Source organism: Eriocheir sinensis, unplaced genomic scaffold (assembly GCF_024679095.1).
Source record: "Eriocheir sinensis breed Jianghai 21 unplaced genomic scaffold, ASM2467909v1 Scaffold352, whole genome shotgun sequence".
Taxonomy (NCBI): domain Eukaryota; kingdom Metazoa; phylum Arthropoda; class Malacostraca; order Decapoda; family Varunidae; genus Eriocheir; species Eriocheir sinensis.
This window is the reverse complement of record NW_026111668.1, coordinates 140,419-153,595: the sequence shown is the minus strand read 5'-3', so window position 1 is coordinate 153,595 and position 13,177 is coordinate 140,419. Positions and strand designations below refer to the sequence as shown.

The window sequence follows — 13,177 nt, the reverse complement described above, 5'->3', positions numbered from 1 at the left end:
TCCTCATTTCCTCCTCCTCTGACTCACACTTCCTTAGTGGTATGGCTGTCCCTTAGGTGTGGCCATGCCTCTTCCAACACACGGGAACTAACCTTGACCCACCAATGAACCAGGAAATGTTAGCAACTTTTTCCTTCTTTTTTTCCTTATATTTTTTGCAGCCTTTCACACTAGAGGAGTATGAAGCAACTACACCAGTATTTACAGTGTGCTTATATAATGCTGGACTTCATCATATTAGCTTCAGCAGACACTAACATGTGACACTAGACAAGCCTTACGAGCCTTATCAATCATGCGGGACACATGCAGTTTAGACTTTCTGATGTCATGTCTACTAGTACTTGAGATGCATTACTACACCCTCACATACCTACATATTTATTAACAGTATCGACACCTATTACACCAAGCAACTGACCTAACCCTAAATTTATCCCTAATGAGTTGAAAGACAGGAATCATGGGAAGATCAATGTTCTGCAGCCCAACAATGGTCTAAGCAACACCTTCCTCCTTTGTTTGGGCATAAGTGACCTGGCCAACAAACAATGTATGGAGGCGATAACAGCGAGGTGGTGGGGCTCAGGTGACCCTAGCATGGTGGCGTTATCAGGGGAGGATCGGAGGGGCAGGTGGGCTGAGGGAGGTGTGGGAGATACAGCGTAGCAGTGGTCGCCCCTTGCACACAGCTGCCTTGACACACTTTATTCCGCTCTCAAAGGTCAAAAGCTTTCGCGTGTAAGCTCCACCTTCCTCACAGTCAGTCTGTCAGTTCTACTTGTCGTGCAGGCCGAGTCTCATACTTCCTCCTTTTTCCTTAGCCTCCTTCCTAACCTCTCGGATTCAGACTCAGGGCCAGGCACCAGGAGGAATGCCAATGAGGTAAAGGAGTCTTCCTACCTAAGTCCACCACTTGTTGCCGCCAGCTGGTCCCTCCTCCCTTCCTTAGGCGCCACGGGTCCCACACTCAGCTGGTACAGGGAAACAGCCCTCCACGTCAAGAGAAGCTCTAACCCAGCTGATTCGACACCATGGAGGACCACCAGACGCTTCAACGGCGCCGAGAGTCATGAACGAAGTTGTAGCGCGAAATAAAATGGCATTCAAGTGATGTGTAGAGGGAAAAAAAACTTGCAGCTTTACACCCGCAGAGGATATGCTGCCCAACAAATATGCAGCCCGCGTCACCGTCCAACTGAACAAGCGTCATGGACCCATTACACATGACGCGTGACGGGAATACCTACGAGGCGCAGTGAAAGGCCGAACTAAACTGAAAGGTGGTGATACGCAGAGAAAATAAAAATACACAATGAACCACGCAGGAGAGGTTGCGAGCGTAGTGGACGGTGAGGCGAGGAGGCACGTCCCTTTGTCCAGGCGGGTGGTGAAGGCGTCCAGGCTACACGAGCTGCTGCACTATCTGGCGGGCGGCGCCTCCAGAGTCATGGGCAACCAGCAGGCACCAGCACCCGCCCCCACGGCCAGTAAGGAGAGGAGGCCGTCGCTCCCCAGCATCAGGAGTTTCCAGTGGTCCTGCGGCCCTCAGACGACCATACTCAGGGACAGCCCTCCTCCGGAATTCCTAATGAAGTTAGCGAAGGTAATTACGTCAAAGTTAAGAGGGGGTGGTGTGACATATGTGCCTGTGCGTGTGACCGCTTGTACATTCTCTCAGTTGTGTCCACTGCGTGCCAGGATGTGGAGCCACAAGAAGAACCACCACAGTGAACACACACTGGCATACACTGGCACGGCTTTGGAAAGAAACGCCACAAAACACTAAAAGAGGTAATTTGCAAGACGTGAATATTCAATATTTTGCTGACAGGCACACACTCAATTGTATCATCTGTATACTGGGAACAAGTTATATACATAGCAAAATTATCACACACACAGACACATACACACACACAAAAAAAAAACCTCCCCAATTTCCAAATCTGTCGTTCTGGGTGTACTAAAGGGCCAGGCCCTTATGACCTTATGACCTCCCTGGCCTTGGGTTAATATCAGAGGTGGGCGCGTAGTACTAAAAATCATCAGACGATCTTGGTAGGGCGGTACTTTTCGAAAAGTTTTTTTCCGAGTAGTGCGGTAGTGGTCTCATTTTTTTCTTTCCCAGTGCGGTACGCGGTGTGCGGTACTGCGGTAGCGGTAGTCAAAATAAAAAAAAATGCTTCAGTGCCTACCCTGCCTATCCAAACAAAGGAAACATGCTTAAAATAGTACAATGAAAAATCGGCCGGCACCACGGACGAGTCCGGAGTTGTAATGGCTGGCACCGCGCAGGTTAAAGAAGACTCGCAGTGTGGTAGTTTAGTCTGTTTATTTAGTATTTAATTTTGAACAATAACTGAAAAGTCAGAATGATTGAATCATTGATTCTGATGACTGATACCGATTGACTGATTGAGTCCGATTTACTGTAAAAAAGACATTTCTGTGAGCATGCTGTGCTGCAAATGTCGTCTTCGAAAGTTTTCAAAGTACCGCAAAAAAGTACCCCAGGATTTTTTTGTGCGGTCCGCGTTAGTGCGGTATTTTCAGAAATTTTGCAGTAGTGCGGTACTACCGCACTAAGTACCGCACTTGCCCACCTCTGGTTAATATCTCTTGTCCAATAAATATTGCTTGGATTTTTCCTTTTGTAATGCACAAAATTCTCTTCCCATGGTTCACGACATCTCCGCGTCACAAAACACACAAGAAATAGATCTTAGTCCAGAAAGGGGGGAATATACATTTCCAACACTGTGGACTGAACCTGCAACCAACCAAATGGGAATCCACCATTCTACCATTCAGCTAAAGAAGCTTCCCCCCCTGACCGAGTGGGCTTTCCGGAACTTTCCACATCGGGCGGGTCACATCACAGCTTTCCCCTTCGATCTAGATCAATTTCTTTGTGTTTACTGAAGTTACTCATCTTCCATTTCCAATCAACTCCTCAGAGACTGGGCCATTCATCTTCTTGTTCCCAACACAGGGGAGACACATCAGGAGAGGATGCCCACATCTTAGCCACCACAAGTAATGCACATAATTCTCTTCCCATCTTCCATATCTTCATATCACTTAACACATGAGAAGTTGATCTTAGTCCAGAAAGGGGAAACATACATTCTGATGCTGGGGACTGAACCTGTGACTAGCCAGACAGGAAGCTGCCACTCTACCATTCAGCCAAAGAGGTGCTCCCCTTACTGAGTGGACTTTAAGGCACTTTCTGCATTGGGATCTGGATCTGGATGATAATGCGCAGGGCACCTATCAGGTGCATAACACGCAGATGCAGATGACATATAATATATATTTAATTTTGTTTCCCTGTCTTCATCTTTCTCTTTCCCTCTGCCTTCCACTATCTTTTACAGGTTGTGAAGTTAGTTATGAACTAGTCTAAAATGACCTGGGGGTGCCATGGGTGCAGCAACCCTACTTATCATGGCCTTTACTTCTCATCATAGTTTTGAGGAGTAGACTGATAACTTTCCCTACTTTGTGGAAAACTCAAAATCGATGATGAAATTACTCTTACTGTAGGGGCTTCGGGGACAACCCCCTCCACAAATTGATCCCCAAAGCTCTCATCAGCCCCATCTTTGACCTCAATTATGAACTGCACCTTACCTCGCCAACCATCCACACCCTCTTCCCCTGTACCTTCCTGATTACCTCCTCTGCACGCACTATACCTTTCCCCTCATCCCCTTCCTACATTCTCCCCCTCCTTGCCACCCTTTAACCCTGTACTCCTCAAAAATCTTTCTTCTTTCCACTGATCCTCTGCTCTGGCCTCTCATCCTCCTACAGTCTGAATTTTTTACTCCTCTAGACCTCATTCATCAGATACTGATTTTTTTACCCCCTCCTCTGTCTTTCCTCTTTTCCCCTTGACACTGAAACAAATATTTTACTATCTCTTCACCACTCTTTACTCAGGCAACACACTCTTCAAAAAAATATATTCAGTGATAAATGGGTAAGGTAATCTGCACCTGGTCTAACTAGTCTCATCTCATTACTGTTGATATTAAAACTCAAGCCTCAAGTGATGCTATCCATGAAAGACCTTGATGGGAAAATGTTTCTTATGTCACCTGATGCTCAACTGAACATCTGTATTGGCACTATCTTCCTACTTGCTTTGCCTAGCTGACATTACCAACTTCTACGACTGTTTCACAATCCTTTATGATCTCCTTGCAGACGTCTATGATGTTGTTGATGTAACTTGCTTCACAACCCATGACTGCCGTTATTATCCAACACAAAATGACAATTAAAAATTCTTCCTAAAGTTATATATAGGAGGAACTTGGTGGAAAGTTTAAGTGTGTGTTCCTCCTCCCTGTCAGTGTCAGAACTGCTGGCATCCTGATAAACATTGAAAATCTACTGTACGCCCCCCTCTTTGTGCTAAACCTGACCATGATTGCTCAACTCGTCCTTCAGAAATTCGTCTGTCCGAACTGTAGTGGAGGACATAAAATCTGCTATCCAGACTGTCCTACCTGTCATTGAAACAAGTTGATGCACACTGCTTCCAACAAGGTCACCAAAAAGCTTGTCACATTGGCTTCACCCTTACCCCACTCCCAGCTTCTACCTTGATCATAACAGGCTCAACTATATATATAAAAAAAAAAAAAAATAAATAAATAAATAAATGAAATTAAAAAAATAAAATAAAACCTGCTGCTGCACTATCCCTTCTCTCCTATCCCTGCCCACTATTCACCTCCCTTGCCCATTCTGTTCTTCCTTCAGTTACACTCACTTCATCCTCTGTTCCTTTAGCCTCAAACGCTTCTCCCCTCCCACATTGGACTTGTATACATATACACGTTGTTTGGGTAGGCGGTGGCCGAAGTGATAGCGTACTGGGCCCACATTCACCGCGTGATGGACGACGCGGGTTCGAATCCCCACGCTACCACTCGGATTTTTCAGTCACCGCCGAGTGGCTTAAAACTACCCACATGCTGTCCTGAAGACCACCCATCAACCCGGACTCTAGAGGAAGCCGCCTGCTTAATCAAGAACGAGTTCTGGGGCAGCATGAGCCAATGCAAGATGGCGCCACTATAAACACTCGCCTGCGCCAGAACGGGCTGGGCCGACCATCAGGCCCCACCTGGAAGAAGCCTTGGGCCGACCATCAGGCCCCAACAGGAAGATGCCTACCGGCGCAACAGGCAACGCCGTAAAAAAAAAAAAAAAAAAAAAAAAAAAAAAAATTACAACCAACCATCCAAAACCTACTACTGATCCTGCTTCTCCCCTTTTGTTCTCAATGACTCCTCTCCTGCTTCTCCTGATTATACCATCTCCTTAACTGTAGATCTTATAGATCATCATCACATTAACACCCCAGTCTCATTCCCAGTCTTTACTCTGCCACCCCTAACCTCTTGAACTGTTCTTTAAAAAAAAAGTTGAGGGCTTAGAGAGAGAGAGAGAGAGAGAGAGAGAGAGAGAAACTTTCTTCTCTGTTACATTTTCATAGAAAAATTTTGTTTGATTCATTTGAATGAAAAATTATAGTACTTTGCTTCACAGCCCTTTTAGAGAAGCAAATAAGAGGACTTGCATTTCCGCCTCTCACGCGAGGGACCAGATGGCACAGTGCTGCCGTGTAATGTGTATATTATAATGTACATGTGTATGTATGACTGTACGTGTGGCGACACCCGGTCGGTGTCGCACAACAGGATGTCTAACAACACTGATGACTTTCATCAACAGTCATCATTTGCTGATCCTAGTGTCAGTTCATCACAGCTTCCACGGCCAAAAGCACGGCGTGTTGTTAGACATCCTGTTGTGCAACACCGATCAGTCATACATACACATGTACATTATAATATACACATTACATCAAGCGATGTAATGTGTATATTATAATGTACATGTGTATGTATGACTGTACGTGTGGCGACACTTAATGGAGTTTGGAAAGCCCCATTGTATGTCAACATTTAGTACAACTTGCACACAGTATTAAGGAGCCCTTTTGGTGAGAGTAAGCTGTCAAATATTAATATAAAAAGTGAAAATATTCCAAATTGAGTTATATGTTGTCCCAACATCTACTGGCTCAGAGGCATCGAGTGGTGGTGTATTTTTTGTTCATCAGAATTTAAATACCCCGTCAAGGGGTTTAAATACCTCGGCGTGGGGCGTGGCGCTGGGAGTCACTATGGTGTATTTTTGCAATGAATAATGCACAATGATAACTTATCAATGCATTTTAGTGAATCACACAACTCAGTTGGTGCCTCTTATCACGGCACACCACCGCTCATGGCCACGGCCTCCACCCTCAGTGCATGGGTAACCTTGTTTGAAAGGGAACCTCAGCGGCATACAAAGAACAAGGATTGGAACTCAAAGAGAAAAGAAGAATAAAAACAACCAAGGGGAAGAAAGGAAGAGGAAGGAAGACAATGGACGTACCGGTGAGGAATATGCACCGGGGAACTTTCAGACCAAACCTGGCGACAATGAGGTGCTTGACGCGTCCTGACACCCTCGCCCTTGAGCAGCTGATATCTTTTAAAAAGGGGAACCAGGTGCCATATCATTATATACATACATTGGTATGTGATTATTAAACCCATAGCATTCATATAAAAGCAGGTTTGCGGCACTGTAACTTCACTGGGGCACTAAAATGGGAACCAAACTTTAATTGCGTTTTTCTCAAAACTAGGTAAAAATAATTTTTAAAATGGTTCTCGCTTTTATTTTTTGCATGACACTAATAAAACTCGGGGTCATATAAGTTCAACTCTTAACGAAAAAAACGCATGTGATTAGATTTTTTTTAATGTCATATATTTTCCATATCATCTAAAAACACATCTATAACTATTCGAAATAGAAATAAATCAAAGAAATGAAACCCGATACTTAAAAAGTAATCACATATGTTTGTTAGGATAATAGACAAGTGTATTATGTAAGAAATTTTTTTGGGGGGTCTCATCATCTTAAAATCATAATATGATGATTATGATACTGTTATACACAAACCATAGCCTAATTAAGACCGTAGATGCAATTTAGAGCTTCGGCGTACTCTTCCCTTAAGTCAGATGCGAGATGTATACTTTTTCTTTTTGAATTGTTCTGTTATATTACATTATGATTTTTTGCATTTCCTATAGTTATTATTGAAATAACCCAGCTAGTATATTGGAACCGCTCAAGTGGTGTCTACTGACCGTGCAGAAATCCAAAAGAGAGACTCACCACGGCTCACCACGTAACTGGGTGTGGTAGCGGTGGACACTGTTAAAATGGTTACAACACTGGCTGGGTTATGTCAACTTGTCTAAGTATGGTCTATTTATTATTATTTGCATTTGTTTGTATTTAACCCGGTAGCAGCGGGGATCATATTTCTTAATGGTCCCCCCAAGCGAGAAAAATGAGAAAAAATCATCCCTCACACAAACCATTTCATAATATATATCCAAGCATTTGTGATCAGATTATGTATCATCTATTTTGGGGGGTTTATACCATGGCACAAATTTGGCCCGTCGCTGCTACACGGTGAAGCCACAAATTTGGCCCGTCGCTGCTACTGGGTTAAGTAGTTATAGCAAATTAGATTATAGCTTATGCTTATTTCCCATCTCCAGATATGCTTTTATCCACTTGACTTTCAAGCTCACAGATGTTAGGTTTACCATGCAATACTTATGATGTGAGGTTGTGTCACTTTCATCACTCCGGTTTTGAAAGTTATGTTATTTCACAATAATCTGACAACTTATCTCATTGGCTTGTGTTCATGTCCCCCCTTACCTCTGTATTACTTTTGACTAAGATAATTTTTATTCATACATGTGTGTGTGTGTGTGTGTGGGTGGGTGTGTGTTAATCTGTTATGTTTTGCCCAACCAGAAAAAGTGAAGCTTATGCTTGTGTTGTCATGTCATTTCTACTTTGGCCTAATTTATTTGTAATTCATTAATTCTTTTCCCTAACTAATTCTGCTGTATGGTTGGCTATACAGTAAATCAATGGTTACCAGTTGGGAACTAAATATATCTGGGTTGGTGAAAGAAGTTATTTCTTATTGTTATTAATTATCTGTCCACTCAAGCAGAATTCATGATATTAATTTATTGTGCCAACAGATCCTAACTGCGAAATCACTGGCTGAGGACAATGTTGATGGCATTACAAAATGTGTCTTCATTGTAAGTTTATGCAACTTATGTTAATTATTGATGCATTTACATTTGTCAATATTCATATAATTTTGGTAGATATGTCAATAATAGTAATAACAAGTACCAGTAGATAATTTCCTATTCACAAAGCTTTTGACCTTATTCTGCAGAAGTATGTGTAAGCACAGTGAACCCCTGGGAAAGCGGCTGTTCCAGTATGTGTTAAAACACTTCCAACTGGAACCGTTTGTCCCCCCTGGCACTCCAAATGAAAATGAGCGCTGTCCAGTCAACGAAAATGTGCTGTCGGGTAGTGCCTTTGTTGAGGCCTCCAACTACTTGATGTCCCTCCTCACCGACTCACAACAACTAGAGTTCTACATCAAAGTGATTCTATACATCACGTTGGCTATAAAAGCTCAGAGCTATAAGAGACCCACTGCTCTGCACTGACTGAGAATAATCTGATCTATTTTGTCTGACAAGGTTTTGTTTTATTAATCTCTTCACCTAAAAAAAAAAAAAAAAAAAAAAAAATATATATATATATATATATATATATATATATATATATATATATATATATATATATATATATATATATATATATAAACTGTTTTATTCCAATAGGTATATGCAGGAGATGAAGAGAGAATAAATAAGACTGATGTGTTCGATTTGATTTCTGCTGCCCACCAAGTGTCCACCTGCACCCAGCGCACCTGCTGCCTGCCTGACAACATACTGATGGCAGTGGTCAATGGTGTTGTGAGTCAAATTAAGATTTCCATTTGAATTAGTTGTACTGTTCAGTTTTTATGTGAATGGTGCACTGTTGCTCTCAATGAGTTACTGTAACATTTCTCATATTCAATTAGATTTCAATCTTTCTCTTGTCTTTATAAGGTTTCTAATCATAAGTTTACCGAGAATCTGCACTACAATTTGGCCACACTCACACAGATGCACGGCAAGGAAAGCGTGAACACCAAATACCTCCACAGCTGGTTTTGTCAGCACTGTCCGCGCCTTGTGGTGTGGCTCCACCGCAGCATCGTGCACATGCTGACTGTTGGCTACCGCACCATCCCTGAGAACACAGAGGAAGAGGAGGTGAGCTTGAGATGTATAAAAAAAAAAAACAGGAATAAATACAGTGAAAACTGTTAGAATTTGATTACTGATTTATTATTTTCTTTTCCTTTGTTTTCTTCTAGGATATCAGAGACACTCCCATCCTGGATCACCCTGGTAAGTCATCCTGCGCAAGCCTGCATCCTGCTCTCATATGGCTGCTGACCTGCTCCTTGCCCACCCTCTATACCAAGCAGCAGAAGAACCAGGCTCTTCCTTCCTCCAACAACCTCCTCCTTGATCCTCATGTTTTCATCGAGAAAATGGTGGGCGCACTTCTCCGTCTTAATTTTGCCTTCCAAAACATCTTTTAATATGATAGTGCATTTTATGTTTTGTGCTTTGTTAAGGTTTTTTTTCACTTTGTTTTCTTATATTGTTAAAAGCTATGCAGCATAACAGCTATTTTCTTTGTTTCAGATTTTAGCTGTGAGCCCCACACACTGGGACCCACTATACAACAGTGATAACCATGGTCTCAGTATTAACAGGTGATTACCTTGAGATTTAACCTTTTTGAAATTGGCACTCAGCATTCTCTTTGTTGGTATGTAAAAGGCAGCATATTTCACATTCCCATTTACCTTCACAAAGAAAACTAGTAGAGCAGTAATGCAACAATGTAGAGAAAATAATGATGTCTCTGTGTGCAGGTTCCAGCATCATGTGTTTGGTTACCATGGTGCCACCCTCGTGTTCATCACGACAGAGGGTGACAACATGTTCTGTGTGGCAAGTGACCAGGAGTGGCGAGACTCCAAGCACTTCTGGGGTGGCGAGCACGCCGTCTGCCTCCACCTTACCCCAGAGTACAAGATTGTCGAGAGTAAGGAAACTATTTACTGCAGGGCAATCAATACTTAGGAAGCTAGTATTTTGTATAGATATCATTAAACAGCAGATTTAGTATTGGTTGACCATACCAGATTTTTTTTTTTTTTTCCAACTGTTGAGGTCCACAAATTACTTTGATCTACATACATATACAGGAAAATTACAGTACTTTCCTGGCGTGTTATAATTATGATCTCTTTTCCTCTGCCCTGTTAGGTGGTGCCAAAATTCTTTACTTCAACATGACATCTCGTGGATTCCCAACCGGGTTTCAGGTGGGCACTGACAGCACCAACCGAGCACTCACTCTGGACTCGAATCTCACCATTGTCACCTACCGCAAAATCCCCTACAAGCTGAAGTCTCTGGAGGTGTGGGGCTGCAGCACCATTGAAGTCAGGTTAGTACCACTTTACTTTTAATTTTTTTTAAGTTGTATTTGTAGCCTACAGAAAGATGTTAGTGCTTTGAACTTGTCTGCCTATTAGCTAGATACCAAAACTACCGTATTTCACGGTGTATAACGTGCACCCCAAACTTTAAGACAACAATTTTGGGAAATAGTTCTTAAAATGCTCAGAAATATGTACGGTTAAAGAACATTGATGATGCACAGTTTCCCAAAATTTATATATTTTTGGTGTAACCTGCACTGCTTGAATTGACAAGTGTCCTTGAGTAAAGCAATAAAAATGGCGGTCGGGCTGGTGTTGTGAGAAATACATCCTCGTACATACTGATGATGCACAGCTTTTGATTTCATAAATAGCATATTATTCTCACCATCACTCATAGGTTATGACAGACAACTAGGCAAGACACAATTCACCTGGTTCTGGTGACACGCAGCATGCAGCTGTTTGTTATATGGGTGTGGTTGTGTGGTTTTCGAACAATGCAAATGGTGCCCAGGCTTGTGTTGCGAGAAATAACTCCTCGTACAAGACTCTTGATGTACAGTTTCTGATATCATATTTACCCCATTATTTTCACTAATATTAATAATTAATAATGAACACATGGATTTTTTTTCCAATATGATTTTTTATGTAGCTTGTACTGCTTGAATTGGTAACAGTGCACCTTAGTCATACAAAACAATGCACATGGCGGTCAAGTGGGTCGGCCGAATAACAACAAGGCATGGGCAATCCTCCACCGATTTCATTTTTGTATAGTAGTTATTTGATCGCCATGTATTCTATGGTAACGTATTATAAGACAGCTATGGACTACGAAGGATCATAAACAATAATAAAGGTAAGTTTGCAGTTGTTATTGGACAAAACGAAAAAAAGACCGTTAACACACCCCAAAGAAGAAGAAAAAATAAATAAAAATTTGTACCTTCTGTGTACAACACCTAGGGGTAAACTTTCAGGCATTTTTATGTGAAAAAGGTGCGTGTTATATAAAAAAATATGCTATATATAATGCAGTTTACATGGTAAACTTTATAAGTACAATTACTATATAGAAAGTTTAAGCTAAATGTTTTGACAACTCGTTAATTTTTCCCCATTTACCTACTTTTTGTCTTTTGCAGGGAGGCCCAGCAGGAGCAGAAGAAAAGAGAAGTAAAGGACACTGAAAATCGCCGCAAAGTCAAATTGAACAGCTCTGATTGGCTAGACAACCCTGATCGCTATCTTATTGAATTGGCCGGCACAAGGTTAAGTTATGCCCAGTATGACAATCCTCAGCCTGAGGCCTCAGGAACTAAGTGAAGAATATGGGAATTGTGGTCCTGTATTGCTCAGCAGTATACATACATGGTGTAAGTGACATTGAGTTCATGAATTTGAAAAAAAAAATAATAATAATAATTTTCTCCCTTTTCATTTGCAGATCATTCCCCATATTTTCAGATTTTTTTTTTTTTTTTTTTATATTTTTTTTATATCATACCTCCCCCCCTCACACAGTGTCACTTTGTTGTGAATGGACTTTTCAGCAGAAGAGTGACATGGCAGTGATAGGTCAGTATGCTTTTGGTTAACTTTAGTGATGGCCATGAAGTTAAGTGAGTCCAACAGGTTAGGAGGACACTTGGATTTCCTTCTTGGCTGTGGTTATTACTTTGGTGTTATAACTTTTATTCAGTCACCATTATAACCAACATTTTATAAGTGGCTTTCATAATTCTTTACATGTGGTGCTTTTTTATTGAGTGCATGATTTCTGAATATGATTGTGATCTGTGACAGCACCACAGGTGCCGTAGCTCTGAACAAGAGCCCAACCAGTCATTTGTGTTTTCATTTGTTTTCAGAGGAAATATCATCCATTTGTTTACTTTTATAAATGCTCAAGGTGTGATGAGTGAGTAACTGATAATCAGTAACCGAGAAACAACTTGTGCCAAGTTCAATCACTCACTCAGGCACAGCCCAATTACCACCAAAGAAAACCATAAATTGCAAGATGCTAGTTCATGTGCCAGTGTCATGCCATTTTAATCCAGCCACTGTTTGATTTTTTGTAAATATATATTTATTTGTGTGGATGGATTCAGTTTAAAGTGCAGCTTAAGATTTCAAAGTTCCACAAAATTGATCCACCACTGTAAACACAAAAAATTATGTACTATTGCAAATCACATTGTCAGCAAGAAATTATTACTTCTAATATAGAGGAAATTATTACTTTTACTTTCACCAAGTCTATTGGTTTTATCATTCATGACAACCTATATTGTGATGGAAATGTTCCAGAATTATACCCTAGAATTCACAAGAAATGTTTAGCATGGAAGATGAAAACCTGGCAGGTATGCCATGCTTGATCAAACTAAATCAGTGGCATCAGTCATTATAAAAGATATATAATTTTACATTTACTGCTGAATGGCACAAGAGTGGCAGGAGGCTGTTCCTTATTGGAGAAAATGTGGTGTGACTGCTTGCATTGTTCTTGTAGAGATGTTTCCTGAGTTGTTTCAAACAGATAATGGACCTCAAAAATATTTGTAATACTGTCTTTGGACCAACTCAGGTTTAAAGGGTTTTGGA

General features: G+C 41.4%; 1 protein-coding gene across 1 annotated transcript; it reads left to right on the top strand.

Annotated features, from left to right (window-relative positions):
- The first annotated feature begins 614 nt into the window (after positions 1 to 614).
- LOC126991872 (uncharacterized) lies at positions 615 to 12,068 on the top strand. The gene is made up of 11 exons (XM_050850519.1): positions 615 to 1,606; positions 8,163 to 8,225; positions 8,320 to 8,324; positions 8,372 to 8,585; positions 8,829 to 8,966; positions 9,162 to 9,311; positions 9,416 to 9,598; positions 9,753 to 9,823; positions 9,986 to 10,158; positions 10,383 to 10,566; positions 11,713 to 12,068. The coding sequence occupies exons 1-11, from the start codon at positions 1,316 to 1,318 to the stop codon at positions 11,891 to 11,893; spliced, it is 1,653 nt and encodes a 550-aa protein (XP_050706476.1). The 5' UTR covers positions 615 to 1,315; the 3' UTR covers positions 11,894 to 12,068.
- The last annotated feature ends 1,109 nt before the right edge of the window (positions 12,069 to 13,177 follow it).

What these genes read in the sequence shown, in the direction of transcription:
- LOC126991872 (XM_050850519.1), top strand. Translation starts at nt 1,316, where the DNA reads ATGAACCACGCAGGAGAGGTTGCGAGCGTAGTGGACGGTGAGGCGAGG. An exon ending in AACTAGAGTTCTACATCAAA is followed by an intron (nt 8,586 to 8,828) that starts GTGATTCTATAC and finishes TTATTCCAATAG; the next exon opens with GTATATGCAGGAGATGAAGA. An exon ending in ATGTTTTCATCGAGAAAATG is followed by an intron (nt 9,599 to 9,752) that starts GTGGGCGCACTT and finishes TCTTTGTTTCAG; the next exon opens with ATTTTAGCTGTGAGCCCCAC.